At 47.2% G+C, this 24,045-nt stretch overlaps 1 protein-coding gene across 2 annotated transcripts in view; it reads left to right on the forward strand.

Moving 5' to 3' along the window:
• Positions 1-621: 621 nt before the first annotated feature.
• ATP7B (ATPase copper transporting beta) overlaps positions 622-24,045 on the forward strand; it is a 46,884-nt gene continuing 23,460 nt past the window's right edge. Inside the window, exons 1-4 of one of the 2 annotated variants that reach the window (XM_038761713.1) lie at positions 622-710; positions 9,134-9,248; positions 21,254-22,484; positions 23,698-23,967. In XM_038761713.1, coding sequence (XP_038617641.1) covers positions 622-710; positions 9,134-9,248; positions 21,254-22,484; positions 23,698-23,967 — 1,705 coding nt within the window. Of the gene's footprint in view, positions 711-5,284; positions 5,355-9,133; positions 9,249-21,253; positions 22,485-23,697; positions 23,968-24,045 lie in introns of those variants that run through there. The other variant, XM_038761714.1, reaches the window with a different exon arrangement.

The raw sequence follows: 24,045 nt of genomic DNA on the forward strand, positions 1-24,045 counted from the left end.
AAGGGGCAGTAAACATTCTGTGGGAAAGATTATCTTTCTTTAAACACTTTGCTGCGTATCTTGTACTTGGTGCCCTTAGGTGAGCCACGCGAGTCTTTGAAAACCACTATCCACTGGCCTACCTTTCACTGGGGTCTAGCTGGCCAAGAGGGAGGGGCTGGCCTGGCTAGCAGGCTCCTTTCCACAAATTCACACAACAGTCACCCTGTTGAAGACACATACCATAACAGAGAAACTACTTTTTCTTACATGCGTTAGCTTTAGCTTATTCACATTCAACAGGAGACCAGGAAGCAAAAGAAAACACTATGCAAGAGAGACAGAGACAAAAAACACCCAAGGTTGAGGTGGAAATTCTAAGGTGTGAGCTGGGTTCAGAATGGGAATTTCAGAAAAAAAAAAAGAGCCAAGCATCAAAGAGAAGCTTTGTTTATCACTAAAAGGATGCATACCTACTTTTTCTGCAGGGCTCTTAAGGCACACCATAAGACTCTCTCCCCTCCACCGCCAGCATTGCAGTATGGATGAAAAAAGGCAACCACCATCTGATTTTTCCCATTCCTTTCTGCAGCGAACACTTTTTTCTTTTTTTGCAGCCATAGTCTGATTCCAACCAGGACAATGAACAAGCAGACACACAAAGCTCCACTTACAATCAGCCCTGGGAAAAATAATGAACACAAAAATCTGAAATGGAAGAAGAACAAGAGGTAAAATTTAAGTGGTTTGCTTTTTTTAAACCTGGTGTAGGAAAATAAAACAGCATTCCACCGCCCCCGGCCCCCAAATGCAGAGTGCGAGCTATTGGGTAGAGAGGAGAATGAAAGCCAGAGCTCGCGGATTGTTCTCTCAGTTCTTCCTTTCAAGCACTTAGTACAGTACTCTACGGGCAAGAAGCGTCCAAAAGATAGGACTGGTTGATTCTTTCTGCTCTGTAACCTTGTGCCAGGCAACTCCACACCTACTTCTAGGGCAGGAGAAACTGTTCTTTCAAGTGTCACTTGCTGGTTTGGCACTTCCCAAGTACCAAACTGCTTAGTACAGTGCACTTCTACACCCAGTTGGTGTTCAATAAATGTTAAATGAAGATTCTTTTCCCCCTTCACCTTCTTTGCCCCACTGCCCAGGCAACCTAACCTAATTAGGTTGCCCTAGAGAAGCAGCGTGGCTCAGTGGAAAGAGCACGGGCTTTGGAGTGAGGTCATGGGTTCAAATCCCAGCTCCGCCACTTGTCAGCTGTGTGACTTTGGGCAAGTCACTTAACTTCTCTGTGCCTCAGTTACCTCAACTGTAAAGCGGGGATTAAGACTGTGAGCCCCCTGTGGGACAACCTGATCACCTTGTAACCTCCCCAGTCTTAGAACAGTGCTTTGCACATAGTAAGCGCTTATTAAATGCCATCATTATTAATATTATTTGCCCCACTGCCCCTCCCATTCCCACTCAGGAAACCATACTTTCTGGAGCCTAAAAGCGGCAGGAACTGCTTCTTGCACTGCTCCCAGCAGAGGCTCAGAGTTCAGGTAAAGGTGAAGAGACATTTGGTCTTTTTTCATTAGGGAGAACAGAGGACATTAAGACTGAAAGAAACTGATCTGAACCTAGTAAAGGAAAATCCATCATTTAACGTATCTGGCAAATCGTGATTAGTAGTACCAGGAGAGATACCAAATGCAACCCTGGTGAGCAAAGTTAGAGTCACTGAGAAAGGAAAGCAGCGGAGAAAAGGCCCAAAAAAGAATCTAGGCTGAATTGTAAGCTAAAGATGTAACTAAAATAAACAAAACTGTGCTTGGCACATAGTAAGCGCTTAACAAATAACATCATTATTATTAAAACAAAAAAAAAAGCTGTCCCAGCTCTGGAGTGGAGAAATAAATGTTTGCACAGGCGGAGGCAGCAGAGTGGGAAGAGTCCTGCGATTGGAGGGAGATAGGGGAAGGTGACACAACCAAAAAGAAAAAAAAAGGGGGCTAAAAGTTAAGGGGAGTGGGCTGGGGTTCGAGGAGCCACCTCATCTCAGGAAGAAGCTCGGGCTTTGCCAGGAGCCAATCGCTCAAAGGACTAAGTGCTTGGGAAAGTTTTAAAAAACGTTTTTATGGTATTCAGGCTTTGTGCCGGGTGCTGTAGTAAGATTTGAGATAACAATAATAACCATCATTGTGACTTTGGGCAAGTCACTTCACTTCTCTGTGCCTCAGTTCCCTCATCTGTAAAATGGGGATTAAGACTGTGAGCCCCACGTGGGGCGACCTTGATTATCTTGTATCCTCCCAGAGCTAAGAACAGTGCTTGGCACATAGTAAATGCCTAACCAATACCAACATTATTATTATTACTATTATGGTATTTGTTAAGCGTTTATTATGTGCCAAGCACTGTTCTAAGCACTGGGGTAGATACGAGGTTATTAGGTTGCCCCAAGTGAGGCTCATCATCATTCATTCATTCATATTTATTGAGCGCAGTGTGCAGAGCACTGTCCTAAGCGCTTGGGAAGTACAAGTCGGCAACAGATAGAGATGGTCCCTACCCAACAAACGGGCTCACAGTCTAGAAGAGGGAGAGAGATGACAAAACATGTAGGCAGGTGTCACAATCGTCAAAACAAACAGAATTAAAGCTCTATGCACATCATTAACAGAATAGAATAGTAAATATGTACAAGTAAAATAGAGTAATAAATCTATACAAATATATAGAGAGAAGCAGTGTGGCTCCGTGGAAAGAGCCCGGGCTTTGGAGTCAGAGGTCAGGGGTTCAAATCCCTGCTCCATTCATTCATTCATTCATTCATTTAATCATATTTATTGAGCACTTACTGTGTGCAGAGCACTGTACTAAGCACTTGGGAAGTACAAGTTGGCAACATATAGAGATGGTCCCTACCCAACAGCGGGTTCACAGTCTACAACGGGGACACAGGCAACAAAACAAAACATATTAACAAAATAAAATAAACAGAATAAATATGTACAAGTAAAATAGAGTAGTAAATATGTACAAACACATATACATATATATGTATGTGTGTGTGTATATATATATATATATATATATATATATATATACTCCGCCACTTGTCAGCTGTGTGACTTTGGGGAAGTCACTTCACTTTTCTGTGCCTCGGTTCCCTTATCTGTAAAATGGGGATGAAGACTGTGAGCCCCACGTGGGACAACATGATCACCTTGTAACCTCCCCAGCACATAGAACAGTGCTTTGCACATAGTAAGCGCTTAATAAATACCATTATTATTATTATTATTATATACAGGTGCTGTGGGAAATCCTAATCCCCACTTTACAGATGGAGTAACTGAGGCACAGTGAAGTGACTCGCCCAAGTTCACACAGCAGACAAGTGAGCCCGCTGTTGGGTAGGGACCGTCTCTATACGTTGCCAACTTGCACTTCCCAAGCGCTTAGTACAGTGCTCTGCACACAGTAAGCGCTCAATACTATTGAATGAATGAATGAACAAGTGGCGGGGGGCGGGATTAGAACCCACGACCTCTGACTCCCAAGCCCGACTTCTTGCCACTAGGCCACGTGGATCCACGTGGATCTCTTCCTCCCTTCAAAGCCCAAGAGCTCACCTCCTCCAGGAGGCCTTCCCACACTGAGCCCCCTCCTTCCTCTCCCCCTCCTCATCCCCCCTGCCTTACCTCCTTCCCCTCCCTACATCACCTGAATATATGTATATATGTTTGTACATATTTATTACTCTATTTATTTTATTTATACATATTTATTTTATTTTGTTAACATGTTTTGTTTTGTTCTCTGTCTCCCCCTTCTAGACTGTGAGCCCACTGTTGGGTAGGGACCGTCTCTATACGTTGCCAACTTGTACTTCCCAAGCGCTTAGTCCAGTGCTCTGCACACAGTAAGCACTCAATAAATACGACTGAATGAATGAATGAATTTGTACATATTTATTTTATTTTGTTAATATGTTTTGTTGTCTGTCTCCTTCTAGACTGTGAGCCCACTGTTGGGTAGGGACCGTCTCTATACGTTGCCAACTTGGACTTCCCAAGCGCTTAGTCCAGTGCTCTGCACACAGTAAGCGCTCAATAAATACGATTGAATGAATGAATTTGTACCTATTTATTTTATTTTGTTAATATGTTTTGTTGTCTGTCTCCCCCTTCTAGACCGTGAGCCCACTGTTGGGTAGGGACCGTCTCTAGATGTTGTCAACTTGTACTTCCCAAGCGCTTAGTCCAGTGCTCTGCACACAGTAAGCGCTCAATAAATACGATTGAATGAATTTGTACATATTTATTTTATTTTGTTAATATGTTTTGTTTTGTTGTCTGTCTCCCCCTTCTAGACTGTGAGCCCGCTGTTGGATAGGGACTGTCTCTCTATGTTGCCAACTTGGGACTTCCCAAGCGCTTAGTCCAGTGCTCTGCACACAGTAAGCGCTCAATAAATACGATTGAATGAATGAATGAACCCAATCAAGTTGGACACAGTCCCCGTCCCACGGGGGGGGGCTCACAGTCTTAATTCCCATTTTACAGGTGAGGTAAGCGAGGCCCAGAGGAGTCAAGTGACTCGCCCAAGGTCACCCAGCAGACAAGGCGGGGGCGGAATTCGAACTCCAGGTAATCAGGTTGTCCCACGTGGGGCTCACAGTCTTATTCCCCATTTTACAGATGGGGTAACTGAGGCACAGGGAAGGGGCTTGCCCAAAGTCGCTGACAAAGTGGGCCCGTTGTTGGGTAGGGACTGTCTATGTTGCCGACTTGTACTTCCCAAGCGTTCAGTACAGTGCCCTGCACACAGTAAGCGCTCAATACATACGATTGATTGAATGATTGACCTCAGGCCCGCGCTCCCCTTCGCCCGCCTCCTTACCGCGCCAGCTGCCTCAGGCCCTGCCAGGCCTCAGCCGCCGCCATCTTGGGCCGAGCGCGAGCGTCCCCTCAGCGCGGCCCCTCCTCCCCATTGGCCGGCCGCGGGCGCGCGGCGTCCGAGCCGGCCAATGAGCGCTCGCTGGAGTCCCCGAGGGGCGTGGCCTCGTCCCGCCCCCGGGAAACGGGGCGCCCTGATTGGCCGGCGCCGCCGCCCCTCCCTCCGTGCCCCCCCCCCCCTTTAGCGCGGGCTCCGCTCGCGCCCGGGATGCCCCGGGAAGGGCAAATGGGAACGTTGGGAAAACCGCGGGTTTTCCCGGGACAGAGTCCAGTCCCGCTCGCCCCCGCCGCCTCCCCCTCAGTGAGAGCTGGGGAGCGGCGGCGGCGGCGGCGGTTGTTGTTGCCTTCAGGCTAATTGCAGGAAAAAGGCATGTCCGGGGCCCGTTCGGACCTTTATTCCCTAGTCCCCGCCGTGCCCGCGGGCACGAGGTGAGTGTCTGACCCGCACGTGCTCCACCTGACAGCGACAGCCCTCCACCCCCCCCACAAAAAAAGACCCGACCACCTGAGCCCGTCTCCTCCCCCAAACCAGACCTGCATCCCCGCTCCTCAGACAGCCCGCCTCCTCCCCACAAAAGACCCGGATTTTTGCTTCTCAGAGAACCCCAGTCCTCCCCAAAATAGAGCTGGATTTTTGCTTCTTAAGAGGGCCCACCTCCTTCCAAAAACAGGCCCGGAGTTGTGCTTCTCAGAGAACCCAAGACCTCCCCAAAACAGAACCGGATTTTTGCTTCTCAGAGAACCCAAGTCCTCTCAGAAACAGACCCGGATTTTTGCTTCTTAGAGAGCCCACCTCCTTTCAAAAACAGGCCCTGATTTTTGCTTCTCAGGCAACCCAAATCCTCCCCAAAACAGACCCGGATTTTTGCTTCTCAGAGAACCCAAGTCCTCCCCCAAATAGAACCGGATTTTTGCTTCTTACAGGGCCCACCTCCTTCCAAAAACAGGCCCGGATTTTTGTTTCTCAGAACCCAAGTCCTACCCCAAACAGAGCTGGATTTGTGCTTCTCAGACAACCCAAATCCTCCCAAAAACAGACCCGGATTTTTGCTTCTCAGAGAACCCAAGTCCTCCCCAAAATAGAGCTGGATTTTTGCTTCTTAAGAGGGCCCATCTCCTTCGAAAAACAGGCCCGGAGTTGTGCTTCTCAGAGAACCCAAGACCTCCCCAAAACAGAGCTGGATTTTTGCTTCTCAGAAAACCCAAGTCCCCTCAAAAACAGACCCAGATTTTTGCTTCTTAGAGAGCCCACCTCCTTCCAAAAACAGGCCCTGATTTTTGCTTCTCAGGCAACCCAAATCCTCCCCAAAACAGACCCGAGTTTTTGCTTCTCAGAGAACTCAAGTCCTCCCCAAAACAGCTGGATTTATGCTTCTCAGACAACCCAAATCCTCCCAAAAACAGACCCGGATTTTTGCTGCTCAGAGAACCCAAGTCCTCCCCAAAATAGAGCTGGATTTTTGCTTCTTAAGAGGGCCCACCTCCTTCCAAAAACAGACCCGGAGTTGTGCTTCTCAGAGAACCCAAGACCTCCCCAAAACAGAACCGGATTTTTGCTTCTCAGAGAACCCAAGTCCTCTCAAAAACAGACCCGGATTTTTGCTTCTTGGAGAGCCCACCTCCTTTCAAAAACAGGCCCTGATTTTTGCTTCTCAGAGAACCCAAATCCTCCCCAAAACAGACCCGGATTTTTGCTTCTCAGAGAACCCAAGTCCTCCCCCAAATAGAACCGGATTTTTGCTTCTTACAGGGCCCACCTCCTTCCAAAAACAGGCCCGGATTTTTGTTTCTCAGAACCCAAGTCCTACCCCAAACAGAGCTGGATTTGTGCTTCTCAGACAACCCAAATCCTCCCAAAAACAGACCCGGATTTTTGCTTCTCAGAGAACCCAAGTCCTCCCCAAAATAGAGCTGGATTTTTGCTTCTTAAGAGGGCCCATCTCCTTCGAAAAACAGGCCCGGAGTTGTGCTTCTCAGAGAACCCAAGACCTCCCCAAAACAGAGCTGGATTTGTGCTTCTCAGACAAGCCAAATCCTCCCAAAAACAGACCCGGATTTTTGCTTCTCAGAGAACCCCAGTCCTCCCGAAAATAGAGCTGGATTTTTGCTTCTTAAGAGGGCCCACCTCCTTCCAAAAACAGGCCCGGAGTTGTGCTTCTCAGAGAACCCAAATCCTCCCCAAAACAGACCCGGATTTTTGCTTCTCAGAGAACCCAAGTCCTCCCCCAAATAGAACCGGATTTTTGCTTCTTACAGGGCCCACCTCCTTCCAAAAACAGGCCCGGATTTTTGTTTCTCAGAACCCAAGTCCTACCCCAAACAGAGCTGGATTTGTGCTTCTCAGACAACCCAAATCCTCCCAAAAACAGACCCGGATTTTTGCTTCTCAGAGAACCCAAGTCCTCCCCAAAATAGAGCTGGATTTTTGCTTCTTAAGAGGGCCCATCTCCTTCCAAAAACAGGCCCGGAGTTGTGCTTCTCAGAGAACCCAAGACCTCCCCAAAACAGAGCTGGATTTGTGCTTCTCAGACAACCCAAATCCTCCCAAAAACAGACCCAGATTTTTGCTTCTCAGAGAACCCAAGTCCTCCCCAAAATAGAGCTGGATTTTTGCTTCTTAGAGGGCCCACCTCCTTCCAAAAACAGACCCGGATTTGTGCTTCTCAGAGAACCCAAAACCTCCCAAAAGCAGAGCAAGTTTTTGCTTCTCAGAGAACCCAAGTCGTCTCAAAAGCAGAACCGGATTTTTGCTTCTTAGAGAGCCCACCTCCTTCCAAAAACAGGCCCGGATCTGTGCTTCTCAGAGAACCCAAGTCCTCCCCCAAACAGAGCTGGATTTGTGCTTCTCAGGCAACTCAAAACAGACCCGGATTTTTGCTTCTCAGGGAACTCAAGTCCTTCCCAAAACAGCTGGATTTGTGCTTCTCGGACAACCCAAATCCTCCCAAAAACAGATCCGGATTTTTGCTTCTCAGAGAACCCAAGTCCTCCCCAAAATAGAACCGGATTTTTACTTCTTAGAGGGCCCACCTCCTTCCAAAAACAGGCCCGGATTTGTGCTTCTCAGAGAACCCAAGACCTCCCAAAAGCAGAGCTGGATTTTTGCTTCTTAGAGGGCCCACCTCCCTCCAAAAACAGACCCAGATTTGTGCTTCTCAGATTTTTGCTTCTTAGAGGGTCCACCTCCTTCCAAAAACAGACCCGGATTTGTGCTTCTCAGATTTTTGCTTCTTAGAGGGTCCACCTCCTTCCAAAAACAGACCCGGATTTGTGCTTCTCAGAGAACCCAAGACTCCCCCAAAACAGAGCAGATTTTTGCTTCTCAGAGAACCCAAGTCCTCTCCAAAGCAGAACCGGACTTTTGCTTCTTAGAGAGCCCACCTCCTTCCAAAAACAGGCCCGGATTTTTGCTTCTCAGAGAGGCCACCCCCTCCCCAAAAAAGGGCTGGATCTCTGCTCCTCAGAGAACCCAAGTCCTCCCACAAAAAGACCTGGATTTTTGCTCCTCAGAGAGCCTACCCCCTCCCCAAAACAGGCCTGGATTTTTGCGCCCCAGAGAGGCCACCTCCTCCCTTCTCCCAATCCTGCCTTTCCCCAGTAAGAACTGAATCCCAGAGGGAAAAAATCACGAATTCTGTAATAGGCTAACCCACCTTTGCCTCCCTTCTCCTTTTGTTGGCCAGAGCACCTTCCCAGTTTCTCCTTCTGTGCCCAAGCAAAAAAGGGTCTAAATATATTTATTTATATTAATGTCCATCTCCCCCTCTAGACTACAAGGTCGTGTGGGCCGGGAATGGGTCTGTTTATTGTTATACTATAATCTCCCAAGCGCTTAGTACAGTCATTTGTGCACAGTGAGCGCTCAGTAAATATGATTGAATCAATAAAAAGAAAGTCCCGTCTCTGAAATCCTGATCCAAATCCTTGGGGTAAGTGTCTGGCTTCCCCTGTTTAAAATGGAATGAGGATTTGGGAATAACTGGCTGTGGGATTATTTAGAAGATTAATGGTCTCTGTGAAAGGTCTTCCCACACTTTTTGTGAGACTGTGAGCACCATGAGAGACAGGGACTGTGTTCACGTCAGTAGATATTTTGTATCTTAGTTTAAAATACTACAATTATTATTTTTGCCATTCTATGTGATTTTTTTAAAGCCATAATTTAGGCCACTACAGGATCAATTGAGTGACCTTTGTGCCATTTCCAGTCTCTTTAGGGAGGAAACCTTGTCCCACACAGGAATGCCTGGAAAAGAAAATAAACAGTTTGTCATCCAAGGAAGGAAAGGTGACCCATTCCAGGGTCATTCCCAACAAGGGAAAGTAAGTTTTATTGACTCTCTTTTTCCTATCTTTCCACCTACTCCACACACGCCAACGTGCCCTGGGCCCCAGACCCTCTTAGGGACAGGCGGCCCTTGATCCGGCCTTCCTGGTTGAAAGCCCCTGGTCGACTCACAGCGACAGCCAGGGCCCACATTTGGGTTGGCAAAGGAAAGGCTGGGTCCACGGGGAAATTTACTGCACCCAACGAGAATTTCTACCCATTAACTTCCCCCCACCCTCCCACGGAAGTGGCCCGGGACTGCCAAGGAGCACTCTTTACCATCTGCTGTGGAAAAGGCTAAATCCAGAAAAGGTGGAATGAGGAAGTGACCCCTTGCTTAAGAAATGGGTGGGCTCCTGTTGATGTTTGCTTCTGGAAATGGTTTCTCACTGTGGGAAACTCCTGGCCCAACTGTCCCATTCAGGCTTACAACCTCATTGTGCAGTCAAGGTATGGTGAGGTGTCATGGGCCGATAAAGGCGCCAGGAGAAGTTGTGATGACTTTCATGGTGGACAGGGCCCCGGGAATGTTAATCGGCAGGGAATGTGTTTACCAATTTTGTTGTATTGTACTCTCCCACCTGCCTGGTACAGTGCTCTGCACATAGTGCTCAATTCCATTGATTCATTAATTAATTGAACTCTCCGCCTTGGGAGAGGGGAGGGAATGTTCGCTTCAGGAAAACTAAGGAAACAGAAAAGATTGTCTTGTATCTTCCTTAGTGCAGTAAGCATTTAATGAATGCCATAAATAAATAAAGGAGAAGGAGAAAATGCATGGCGTGCTGGGAAAAAGTAGGTAGAGTAGCTATGGCATTTGACCTTGAGCTCCTTTAGGCTTTAATTTGCTCAGGAGGTATCAAAAGGTTGTTTGTGCTGTTATCTATTATTATATAGTCACTGATTTTCTTCCTGTGTGGGTGTTATTAATACCTTGTTGGTATCCCCTAGCAACAAGATATTCAGATTTTTGAATTCTGCATTTGACACACAGATCTTTTCCTTTACAGCTAGAGAGTAGACCTTAAAGAGAGTGTGTGCCAAAGTACGTTCAATATCAATTCTCCTACTTAAGCAAATATGAACTGCTGCCAGATGCAATCCTAAAATGGGGCCTCAATCCCTGATTTTTGGTCAGACTCATATTCTGTCCAAGTTAATTGAGAAAATGTACACAGAACGAAGGTCAGTGAGATAAATTGGGGGACGAAGGGGAGATTTACTTTTTATCAAAATGTAACCAACATTGCAAATAGCAGTTGACGCCTGTCGTTCTTGAGATGGGAAAAGGGTGGATTTCTGATCTGGTTTAAACTGTGCATTTAGTTACAAATGAATCAACCTTCAATGGCAAGACATATACATATTTTTAATCCCAAATCCTCTCTGAATTTTCTCCAAGCATTTCGTATTTCACTTTGGTGATTCCCTTTATCATTTTTTGACTTTCTTAAATAGTCCCATCACCTCGCCTTTCTTATTTCCATACTCACCTCTGATCCGGCTGGCTCTGAGCTCACAGTTGCTTCTCTAAGTGGGGGACTTTTAAATAGCCTGGAACAGTCAAACAGCCTGAAGGGCCTGTTTGAACTCAGGATAGGAGCTAGGAGCTGGAGGGTTTTTTTGAAGGTATTTGTTAAGCGCTTCCTATATGTCGAGCACTACTAAGTGCTGAGGTAGAAACAAAGTAAACAGGTTGGACACAGTCCATGTCCCACATGGGGTTCAAAGTCTTAATTCCCATTTTACAGATGAGGGAACTGAGGCATGAAGAGGTGAAGTGACTTGCCCAGGATCACACAGCAGACAAGTGGCAGAGCTGGGATTAGAACCCAGGTCCTCCTGACTCCAAGCCATGTGCTGTATTTACTAGGCCACTCTGCTTCTTCCAGTCCCCACTCCCTTCTAAATCCCTGCTCTGTTGTGTTTCCCAAACTCAAAATGATAAACTGGCATGTTTGATTAGTAGCACACTGTGGGAATCCCAGTGGAGAAATGTACATATTTATATATACATGTATAGCATATTATATATATATATATATATATATATATGCATATGTGTATATATATATAAAGATAGTACACCAACAGATATGCTGTACTTTAGCAGGGGAATATTTCATCTGCACTAGTACACATTTGTCTTTAATGTTTAATATAAATTATAAATTTAAATAGAGCTGGCTTTATTTTACAAAGGAAGCTGCAAGCAAACTCACATTCATATGACTGTCATGTGGGCCCTTATTGTGTTAGTCGTGACTCTTGTGCCCCTTGTGGGCCCCACTTTATAGATAATGCTAGTAAAAAAAGTACATTTGTTAAAGTGCTTACTATGTGTCACAGTGACCAGCCACAGTCACGTCAGCCCCTGCTGTCTCACTGTCTTAGCTGGAAGGAGAACAGGTCCTGAATCCCCATTGTACAGATGAGGAAACTGAGGCACAGAGAAGTTCAGTGACTTGCCCAAGGTCATTCAGCAGGCAAGCGGCAGAGCTGGGATTAGATCCCCGGTCCTCTGACTGCCAGGCCTGGGCTCTTTCCCCACTTCCTCCCTCCGTGACCTTGTCACACTCGAGGTTGCTTCGTCTCACTATTCATCTGGGGCTTCAACCATCTCTTCCAAACTATGGGATCTATTTTCCTCTAATAATCTTCACCATTGTCCTGTCCCATTCGTTTAGAGAGTAGAGAGTTGACTAAATTACTTTCAGATGTTATGTGAGAAACTCCCACAGCTGTTATCGATCAATCGATGGTATTTATTGAACGATTGCTGTACTAAATGCTTGGGAGAGTACATTATAACAGGGTGGTAGACACATTCCCTGCCCACAAGGTGTTCTCAGTATACGGGGGAGGTGGATGTTAATTTAAATAAGTGAATTAGGGATATGTTCATAAGCGCAGTGGGGCTGAGGTTGGAGTGAATATCAGGTGCCTCAAGCATACAGATCCAGATGCTTAGGTGATGCAGAAGGGAGATTGTGAGCCCGTTGTTAGGTAGGGATCATCTCTATATGTTGCCAACTTGTACTGCCCAAGCACTTAGTACAGTGCTCTGCACACAGTAAATATGACTGAATGAATGAGAGGGAGTTGGGGACAAGGGGACGTAATTGGGGAAGGCCTCTTGGAGGAGATGTGGCTGTGAAGGTGAGGAGAGTGGTGGTCTGGCATATATGGAGGGGGAGGGAGTTCCAGGTCCAAGGGAGGACACGGGCAAGGGGTCGGCGGCTAAACAGACGAGATCGAGATACAGTGAGCAACCTGGTGCTAGAGGAGCAAAGCGTGCAGGCTGGGCTGTAGTCGGAGATCAGCTAGATGAGCTGGGAGAGGGTGATCTGATTTGAGGGATTTTTGCCTTCTGCTCCCACGGTGCATGGTCTTTGAGGAGATTGTGGGCATCGCTACATAAGAAGGGAGAGCCAACCTCTCCCAGCTTCAGCACACATTCTCGGGGGACGGAGCAGGCTGGCAAGGAGGCGGAAAGCCTTCAATCTGGGGACTCCGCCCTTGAGGACGGTCCTTTTGTCCCCAGTGGCTCCCAGAAACACGAGCCACCCATCTGTCTGGGGCCCCCGGCTGCTCAGGTTGCAGCAGGATTGTTTAGGACCCCCAAGGGATTTTTTTTTTCCCCCAAGCCAAAAGGAAGCAGAGAGGCTGGAAGTAGGGCAAGAAGCAAATCAAACTAGCAGCAGTGAGTAAAAATGCAAATGAACACTCCACATCTGGGATGGAAAATAATCCTGTGGAAGCCTTCTCTCAATTCCCATCCCCTTTCCCCCCTGACTGCATCATCTCAGCTCCGCTGCCTGTCTGCTGGGTGACCTTGGGAAAGTCACTTCACTTCTCTGGGACTCAGTTACCTTATCTGTAAAATGAGGATTGAGACCGTGAGCCCCACTTGGGACAGGGACTGTCCAACCCAATCTGCTTGCATCCACCCCAGCGCTTAGTACAGTGCCTGGCACATAGTTACACACTTAACAAAAACCATAATTATTATTATCTATGCACTGAAGGGCAGGAAAGTTGTGAGTCGCCCACAGTCCCACAGCAAACAAGTGATTAGAACCCAGGTTTCCAGAGGGAAGGCGAGGAGGGAGATCCCTGCTGGAGAGCCAGGAGTGCTCTTTTTACTTCAGTTGGCTAGACATGCGATAGGAATCCCCCCCAAAATTCTAGTATTTTAGGGTAGAACTAGGGCAAACCACCAGGTTGTCCATGCACCCAGTATCAGGGGCAAGGGTTGGGAGGGTTCAGTTTCCTCCTTGGGGACAATGGGGGCTTGGGTGGACCCTCACAGATCTGAGCTGGTCTCCCAGCTTGCTTATAAGACTCGGGAATTTTCGGTCAGGACCCAAATTGGTGGCTTTCTGGCCCATTGGCTCGGTGAAGTGTGGTCCTTCCTAGTCGCTGCCTCCCGCCCTCAGCTCTCAAGGTGAAAAGTGAACTTCCATGCTCCCCTCCCTTCTGCTACCTCAGCCAAAAAGTAAGGGCCAATCAATCAATCAATCGTATTTATTGAGCGCTTACTGTATGCAGAGCACTGGACTAAGCGCTTGGGAAGTACAAGTTGGCAACATATAGAGACAGTCCCTACCCAGCAGTGGGCTCACAGTCTAAAAGGGGGAGACAGAGAACAAAACCAAACATATTAACAAAATAAAATAAATAGAATAGATATGTACAAGTAAAATAAATAAATAGAGTAATAAATATGTACAAACATATATACATATATTTCCCCAGCGTGGGGAGCTGCCCAGACTTCAACAATACTATGTATCTCTGCTTGGCTGTCAGCTCCTTGAGGGCAGGGACTGTGTCTCAGACAATCCATTAGTCGATGGCATTTATGAAGCGCTTACTCTGTACAGAGCACTGTACGAAGAGCTGGGAAAAGTACAATACAGTAGAGTCGGTAGACTCGATTCCATCAATCATATCTAGTGAGCACTTACTGTGTGCAGAGCACTGTACTAAGCTTTCTTCAGCTCCCTTCTGTGTTGTCCTGACTTGCTGTCTTTATTCACCAGCTCCCAGCCCCACAGCACTTAAGTACATACCTGTAATTGATTTATATTAATGTCAGTCTTCCCTTGTAGACTGTAAGTTAGTTCTGGGCAGGGAATGTATCTGTTACATTGTACTCACCCAAGCGCTTAGTACAGTTCTCTGTACACAGTAAGCACTTAATAAATACCATTTGATTTGATCGATACATACCAGAAAGCTGATCGCATTAGAGATCCAGTGGAGTCATGCACTATTTTTTTCTAGTGAGAGCCCTGTAGACTGTGAGCTCCTTGAGGGCAGGGATTGTCACCGTTTATTGTTGTATTGTACGTTCCTGAGCGCTTGGTACAGCGCTTAATAAATACAATTGAATGAATTGAATGAAAGATTGAATAGCAGAACGGGGCGCTTAATATTTTACTTTCTTAAATCTTCTTAGAAATGCAAGTCATGCTTAGGAAATTGCCCAGAAGCGGGTGATCAAGCCAGTGCTGTTCATTCATTCATTCAATCGTATTTACTGAGCGTTTTCTCTGTGCAGAACACTATACTAAGCGCTTATCTGTTGATCCAGAGAGAGCTCATAATTTAGCCAGAAAAGGAAAATGGGTGATTTGTCCTGCCACTAGGTGGGATTTCTAGGTATATATGTTTGTAGGTATTTATTACTTTATTTATTTATTTATTTTATTTGTACATATTTATTCTATTTATTTTATTTTGTTAATTTGTTTTGTTCTCTGTCCCCCCCCCCTTCTAGACTGTGAGCCCACTGTTGGGTAGGGACCGTCTCTATATGTTGCCAGCTTGTACTTCCCAAGCGCTTAGTCCAGTGCTCTGCACACAGTAAGCGCTCAATAAATACTATTGATTGGTTGATGTTGCCAACTTGTACTTCCCAAGCGCTTAGTACAGTGCTCTGCACACAGTGCTCAATAAATACGATTGAATGAATGAATGAATGATTTCTAGGAGTTGTGAATATGTACATGGCCAGGGAGGAGATCACGGTCGCCTGGGGGTGGGGTGGAGGGGTGTGTGAATTATATGCGGAGCTATTGTACGCACAATCAAGTCTCACAAGGCTGGGGAAGACTGCTGCTTTTGAGGACCGTGTGCAAAGATTAGTAGTGCAGAATGCAGTGTGATGAGCGGAAGGCGTGCCAAACCGTGGGAAGAGTTTACGGAGAGTGCAAGTGTGTAGAGACAAACGCAAATATATACAGCCTGCCCAAGCTATAAGGCGCACCGCAAAACTAGGGACTTAACTCTGGGCAGGCAGCGGGGCATGATTGGAGACAAGGGATTTGTCAGGCTGCTCTAGATAACTTGGGAGGCAACAAGATTTATACCTGCTGGTGTAAAGAGAGACCTTTGTAGACATTTTCATCAAACAAGAACCTCTTGTGTCGGGAGAAGACGAATTTACGTTCGGGGGGCGGGGGGCTGGAAATCAGCTATGGAGAAAACCGAGCCCGCGTTGAAGGGTGCCCCTGATCGGGTCTCCTTGGCGACCTCAAATGATCCAGGTGTCACCCTGGTCTCGGTTCACCGCCGACTGTCTCTGAGCAGTGGGTCGCCACCACCAGACCCCCCTCGGGCCTCCAGGTCATCGTCTCCCAGGAACACAGACCACTTCCCACCGAACACTGGGAACGGATCCCCAGGAATCAAGTGTGAACAGGTGAGCGGGCTGGAAGCGGGATTCCAAACCCAGGGGCTGCTGGGAACGGGTCTTCCCTTTTGCATTTAGGGGGTAAGAGGGTCAGCCGTTTGGGTGGGCCAAAGTCACAGAAGGGGTCTTTGAAACAGAGATGGGGGGAAGAGAACACCCGGGAGATCCTTGGCAATTCCCTCTGGAGCAATGTGTGCTGCTCACCGTTGGAGACTTACATTTTTTAGAGTTTTGCAGGGTATATTCTGTTAGCAGTCCAAAGTAGGATTATATTCATTACTTTTTACATGTTTGTAATAACTGTTGAGGGGCGGAGACTCGGAAGCCAAGTTTGTGAGGAGGACTCCCTAAGCTACATCGTGAGAGAAGTCTGCCATCCTTGAATACGTTTGCTGTCACTCAGTGATTTTGGGTCAAGGTCAAGGAAGCAGATTTATTAACCGGGAAAGACCCTTGGTGTTTTGTCCTGGGTTCCTAGGACATAAGTAGACACCGCTACCTTTCTTAAGAAATCAAATTAAAAATCCCTGCTCGCACAAATCAGGGAGGGAACCTTGCCTTTCCATCTCAAAAGGCCATCCTGGCCACATTTAAGGACAGCAGATGTATTGGCATTTTTCCAAGGTGCCGTTCTTTTGGTCGATCATTCTCAGCATGGTGGTTTTTACTTGTTTCGTTGGTGGAGGAGAAATAATCCTGTTGTTTCCGTGGCTGATGGGGGAAAAATGATCACTCGAAAAGCTAAGCTGGCCCAGAGAGAAATTCTTGAAATTCAAGTAGCATGGGTTGTTTTTGTCTCTGGGTGTTGCATACACCCAAGTTATGGTTTGGCAGAGATTAAAACCCCATAAGCCAACGGATGTCAGAGTGGCTCTGAATCAAAACAAGAAGCCTTTAACTTGGACGGGAGAATTGGCACTCTCTCCCTGGAACAGGTTTGAAAACCCCACTTCAGCCCCCTGCATTTTTAGTTTCAGGCATCTATAAGACAGAGAACAGAGGCTTTTCAAGAAGGGAGAGAGAGAATCTGTTGCCCCCTATGTGTTTCACTCTACAATTCTGAGAGAAAATAGCTTCCTGCTTACAACTTGGAGTTGCTTAAAAATAGACAACTGGCACCTCTTTTTTATGGTATATGTTGAGCACCTACTATGTGTTAAGCACTCTTCTAAGTGCTGGGGTCTATACACATTTATCAGGTGTGTATCACCTTACAGCATCACACTCTGAACTCTGAGGTTTTCATGGGACAAGCGTGTTTTGGTTTTTCATTTTTTTCTCCTATTGGATCTAATGGGAGATAGGTGATTTAATAGGGGATTTTTTTCCTTCAGAGAGGTGACTTTTGGAAAAACAACATTTTTGGGATATCCACTGTTTTTTGTAATAGAACTTTTACCTGTGTGAAGTTTCCAAGAGAGTGTCCAAGTGGTATATGCTGTCAGACTGCTAAAAGCACAATCTGGTTGTATTAAAAAAAAGTGATATAAATAATGGTATTTTGTAAGCGCTGGGGTCTATACAGGATAATCAGAGTAGACACAGTCTCTGTCCACACAGTCTCTGTCCTACATGGACAGAGGGAGGGTGATTATCCCCATTCTACAGATAAAGAAATGGAAGCCCAGAAAAGTCAAGCATCTTGCCCAAGGTCACACAGCATGCAGATAACCAGGTCAGGACCAGAACCCCGGTCACCTAGTGGAATTGAGGTGACCAGTCAATCATTAGGGAGGATAGATCCATGCAAGTACCTGATTTGAGGTAGTAAAAACCGCAACAGAAATTCAAATTGAGTTGTGTCCTGCTGCCCCAGTGCTCACTAGGGAGCTTGGGAATATGATGGTACAATGAGGATTTTTCTGTGAGGTGATTTCACTCCTTCAGGAGTTAGTATATTCATTCATTCAATCAATCATATTTATTGAGCGCTTACTGTGTGCAAAGCACTGCAATAAGCGCTTGGAAAGTACAATTCGGCAACATATAGAGACAGTCCGTACCCAACAACAGTCTAGAAGAGGGGAGACAGACAGCAAAACAGAACAAGTAGATAGGTGTCAATACTATTGAAATAAATAGAATTATAGATATATACACATCATTAATAAAATAAATAGAATAATAAATATGTACAAATATACACAAATGCTGTGGCGAGGGGAAGGAGGCAGAAGGAGGGAGTGGGGGGCGATGGGGAGGGGAGGAGGAGCAGAGGATAAGGCGGGGGGCTCAGTCTGGGAAGGCTTCCTGGAATCCAGGGTTCTGCACAGAGCAAACACGAAATCCTGTTCATTCATTCAATCGTATTTATTGAGCACTTACTGTGTGCAGAGCACTGTACTAAGCGCTTGGGAAGTACAAATCGGGATTATTGTAAAGCTGCTGAATGCTCTGGAATATCTAATGTTCTTTCCCACAGAGAAGAATCAGTCAATCCGTCAGTCAATCAATGGTATCTGTTGACCATCTACTGTATGCAGAGCACCATACTAAGTGCTTGGGAGAGTACAGTACAACAGAGTTTCAGAGGGTTTTTTTGTTTTGTTTTTTTAATGGCATTTGTTAAGCGCTCACTTCTGCCAGGCACTGTACTAAGGACTGGAGTAGATACAAACGAATCAGGTCGGACACAGTCCCTGACCCATGTTATTTCTTGTCCCAAGTTCCAGCCCTGTGCCCTCTCCACTACACCACACTGCTCGGAGAGGGTTCAAAGAAGAGATGGCAATCCGCTTGGGGTAGCTGCATCCAGGCCTGCCATCAGACAGGATAAACAGGGATCATTGGCACCATCCATCCGAGGGATACCTGCTTCTCATTTTTAAGAAGCCAGTAAGGGGGTGTTACGTTGTTTCGTCGGATTCTGGAAACAGCATTTAAATTGAATGGATGATTAGCAGAGTAAAGAAGTTCTTTCCCGTAATGTCACAGTTTAAACTTTAGGGAGCCAACAGGGATATTGGACACAAACTCAAGCCCAGATTTTTCAACTGTACAAAGTTTCCTGCTGGTTCCGGAAAACGGAGTCACGAGTATCTAGTCCTACTGATTTAACTGATGACTCCTTGTTGGACTACACAGATTATTCCTAGGAATTGACTATTGGTTGAGAGGCTGATAGATATCAGCTCTTCTTGGAAGAGTCTGTTCTGTCGGCGGGGCCTTACTTATTGGATTTCATCAGAGAGGTGAACCTGCCTTCGGTTTCTAACCAGGAAGAATAGATCCTGGTTGATATATTTTTGGATGAGATATTGGTTATGGTGAACCGAAGCTGAATGACGATGCAGTTTTTTGAAACGTTCAGGAGTGAGGGTAGTTGTTTTTTAAGAAAGTTGTCTTGTCAAAGTTGTCAAAGACATGTTGCAAAGTAGTATCTATTAAGTCAGAGGCCTGCGTCACCAATTTGCGCATTTCTGGATCAATTGCTTGTGTGGTATTTGTAAGAAAAGGATAGGAACTTGAATCTGCTCAGACCAGATCATTATTATGTCCGTGTTTGTGTATTTCGCATTTCATATTTGCCAAACACTCGACCGTCGTTATTTTCAGGTGAAAAACCCACTTCTCAAGGATTGTGGTGATCACCCCCCCATTTTACAGATGAGGAAAATGAGGAATAAAGACCCACCGAGACGTTGCAGAACAACGTGGCCAGTGGGGAGCAGAGATAGGACTGGAATTCAAGTGTTTCTTGAGTGACAGTTCTTCTCTAGGTAGCAGTCGATAGTATTGAGTGTTTACTCTGTGTAGAGCATTGTACTGAGTGCTTGGGGGTGGGGCGGGGCTGCAGTAGAGCTAGAAAACAGGATGCCTGGCCTCCAGGATCTTTCAAGCTACTCGTATATGGCCATTCCCAAATTGACAGTGGAGCTTTTTAATATTGCGTCTGCTGTTTTCAGAGATTTGTCTCCTGGGCCACTTGCCCTAGAAACCTGCCCCATCTGAAAAGGGATCTGTGTACATTGTTCCCCTTCAAGGAAACTACCCAAACAGGGCAGGGACGCAGAACAGACCAAGGATTATAGTCTAGTCTTCCCTTTCTCAGCCATAATTCACCCTGTTTGTTTGAGAAGGACAAGATTTGATGGCCCTTTCTTCCTGTCGTCCTTCTCCAAGGTGATCCAGATGGGGCAGTTACACCTTTTTGGGCTTCTGCCCTCCATTCATTCATTCAGTCACATTTATTGAGCGCTTACTGTGTGCAGAGCACTGTACTAGCACCCTTCAACTGGCCTAAAGCCCCTTGCCAGGAGACAGGATGAAGACACAGAACCCCTCATCCTTGGCCTTGTGCAGGCCTGCGCACAAAGTAGGCACTTCATGAACAGCGATTAGGACAGAGGCAATGGAGTCTACTGCTAGGGCTTCTGCTGAAGAAGAGGAGGAGGAAAAGTCCTCTTTTCTGGTCAATCATTGGTATTTATAGAGTACTTACTGTGTGCAGAGCGCTGTACTAAGCGCTTGGGAGAGCACAGTATAACAAAGGTGGTAGGCACTTTTGCTGCCTGCAGTGAGTTCCCAGGGTTAGAGGACTGTAAAGTCTCCAGTAACTGCATCTGGCGCTGTGGGATGATCTTCCCGGGTCTGGGAATGGAGTTTCTGGGCAGTCAGATGCTCATTTGTTTTTACCTGTGGCCCTCTAACTCTCTGAATGCCTTGGGACTAGCTGAGGCAATTTTATTGAGCAAAATAATCAAAGTAAGCTGCAGTACTTTTTTTTTTTTTGGTTGTTTTTCTAATGGTATTTGTAGAGTGCTTGCTATGTGCCAGGCACTATGCTAAGCCCTGGGGTAGATATAAGATAATGAGGTTGGACACACAGTCCCGCCCCCGCATTGGGCTCACTGTCCTAATCCCCATTTTACAGATTCATTCATTCAATTGTATTTGTATTTTTTGAGCGCTTACTGTCTGCAGAGCACTGTACTAAGCGCTTGGAAAGTACAGTTCGGCAACAGATAGAGACAATCCCTACCCAACAACAGATGTTTTCTGTTCCCTTTGCAGTGTGAAATGAAATCATATAGCTATACCTCTCTGTGGTGATTATTCTATTGGTAAAAATATTTATGCCCATCTCCTCTGTAGCATAAGCTCTGTGAGGGTGAAACCTGTCACTTTTTGCTTCTGCACATTTTAAGCATTATAAGCATTTAAGCAGTTCATTATACCCAGTGGGCACTCAGTAAATACTACTTCTACACCGGGCAGCTAAGCATCTCCAGAAGTACTCAGTATTGCTGTTAGAGAACTCTAAAGATTCAGGTGCCTTAATGTTATTTCTTTTCGTTTTAGGCCCTGCCTAAAGTTTCTTTCCCGGCTCGTGTTCAAAAGCAAAGTTTTGCCTTTGATAATGTTGGCTATGAAGAGAGTCTGGACGATTTGCTCCCTCGGGCAAGCACCGGGGTGGTCAGCATTTTGGGGATGACCTGCCAGTCGTGCGTTGAGGCGATCAAGGGCAAGATTTCGACCCTGAAAGGCGTCGTGAGCATAAGCGTCTCCCTCGAGAAGGGCAGTGCGGTTGTTGAGTACGAACAGTCGGCAGTCAGCCTAGAAGAAATTTGCCTGGAGATCGGGGGCATGGGTTTTGAGGCCAACACGGCCGACGAAAAGGCCGCCTCGATTTCCAGGAGATCGGACCATGCCAGCGAAGCACTGGTCAAGCTCCGTGTGGAGGGCATGACTTGCCAATCCTGCGTCAACAGCATCGAAGGGAAGATCGGAAAACTCCAGGGCGTCCTGAGGATCAGAGTCTCCCTCGCCAGCCAGGAAGCCGTCATCGCTTACCAGCCCTACCTGATTCAGCCGGAGTATCTCAGGGACTCCATAGATGACATGGGGTTTGAAGCCGCCATTAAGAGCAAGATGGCCCCATTAGCCATCGACGCGATCGACCTGGGGCGCTTACAGAGCCCAAGCCTGAAGAGAACCCCAGCGTCAGCTAGCCTCGACCCTGGGGACGCACCGGGGTCGGGAGGTGAGACAGGGACGGTGGCCACCGTGAGCCTGGGAGTCGAAGGGATGCACTGCAAGTCCTGTGTCTTCAACATAGAAGGAAATATAGCGGACCTCCCAGGAGTGCACAGTATCCGAGTGTCCCTGGAGGACAAGAGCGCGCGAGTTGAGTTTGACCCGACATCCGTCTCCCCGGCATCCTTACGGCGGGCCATCGAGGCCCTGCCTCCTGGGAACTTCCGGGTCTCCCTCCCTAACGGAGTGGGCGACGGCGGGACGGAGCGCTCGGCTTGCAGGGGGACGGCGGGGCTCCGTTCGTCTCGCTGCCCCCCAGGGCCCCGAGTGCGGGCGGCAACGAGGAGCACCACCGTGATCAACATCGAAGGGATGACCTGTGCCTCCTGCGTGCAGGCCATAGAGACCTCGCTAGCCCAGAGAGAAGGGGTGCGTAATGTCTCCGTCTCTTTAGCCAAAGGCTCCGGCACCATTGACTACAATCCCGGGACGACGAGCCCAGAAGAACTCCGAGGGGCTATAGAAGATATGGGGTTTGAGGCATCCGTCGTCACGGGTAAGGGTTTGCTCAAATGGATGGAAGGCTTTGGTCCCTGCTGTCAGTAATGAGGATGTTTGTTAAGCACTTACTAGGGGTCGAGCACGGTACCAAACGTGATGCTTGTCTCTGTCCAAGGTGGGGCTCACAGTCTTACGGGGAGGGAGAATAGGTACTGAGTACCCATTTTACAGATGAGGTAACTGAGGCCCAGAGAAGTTAAGTGGCTCACCCAAGGTCACACAGTGGGCGAGGGGCAGACCCGGGATCAGAACCCAGGTCTCCCAACTCCCAGGCCCATGTACGTGCCACGGGGACACGCAGCTTCTGAAGTTCCCTCTCTTCCAGGAGGCTTTCCTTGATCATTCTGTCATTGAACAGGTATGTAAAGGGCATACAAATACTTGGGAACACCTAAATTCAACAGAGCGTCTAAAATATATTCAGATTTTAAAAACATATAGAGCAGCATGGTCTAGTGGATAAAATATGGGCTTGAGAGTCAGAGGACCTGAGTTCTAATCCCAGTTCCACCACTTGTCTGCTGTGTGACCTCGGGAAAGTCGCTTCACTTCTCTGTGCCTCAGTTACCTCATCTGTAAAATGGGGAGTAAGACTGTGAGCCCATGTGGGATATGGACTGTGTCCAAACTGATTAGCTCATATCCACTCCAGCGCTTAGTACTGGCCTGGCACGTGGTAAGCAATTAATGGATTTCTTTAAAAAAAAAAAGGGGTCAGGGGGGGAGTTGCATTGAGCGAGGAAGTCACTGCCTCTCCCAGGGTCTCTAATAAACCATAAATTCAAGACAGAACCTCTGTAAGTGGTACAAAATGCACGAACCCAATCTTGCTACCCAACCAGGGTAGATGATGGTAATATCAGAGAAGCACGGTGGCTCAGTGGAAAGAGCACGGTCTTTGGAGTCAGAGGTCATGGGTTCAAATCCCGGCTCCACCACTTGTCAGCTGTGTGACTTTGGGCAAGTCACCTAACTTCTCTGTGCCTCAGTTACTTCATCTGTAAAATGGGGATTAAGACTGTGAGCCCCACGTGGGACAACCTCTGCACCTTGTAACCTCCCCAATGCTTAGAACAGTGCTTGGCACATAGTAAGCGCTTAGTAAATTCTATTATTATTATTATCATCAGCTTCCGCCTGGACCGAGCAGACAGGATGGAGCCTGTGATTTCTCCGTTAGGAATGGTAACCCTGGTGCTTTGTCGTAGGATGTACTGGCAGCAGCCACGCTGGAACACTTGGTGCGAAGGATCCAGTGACCCTGCCTGGGGCAGAGTCGCGTCCCCTGCGGAAGGAAGCAACCGGTGCCCGGGGGCAGGGTGAAGGCGCCAGCCAGGAGAGCCCCGTGACGAAATCTCACTCCGGCTCACCGCCACCCCTCCGAACCCCGGCTTCTGAGAAGTGTTTCTTACGGGTCACGGGCATGACTTGTGCGTCCTGCGTGTCCAACATAGAACGAAATCTGCAAAAGGAAGATGGTGAGGGATTCAAAGCGACCGATGAGGCTTTCGATCCTTCCAACCTGGAATGACCCTGGGGGGTAGGATCCTTCCCCG

Source organism: Tachyglossus aculeatus, chromosome 20, assembly GCF_015852505.1.
Source record: "Tachyglossus aculeatus isolate mTacAcu1 chromosome 20, mTacAcu1.pri, whole genome shotgun sequence".
Classification (NCBI taxonomy): domain Eukaryota; kingdom Metazoa; phylum Chordata; class Mammalia; order Monotremata; family Tachyglossidae; genus Tachyglossus; species Tachyglossus aculeatus.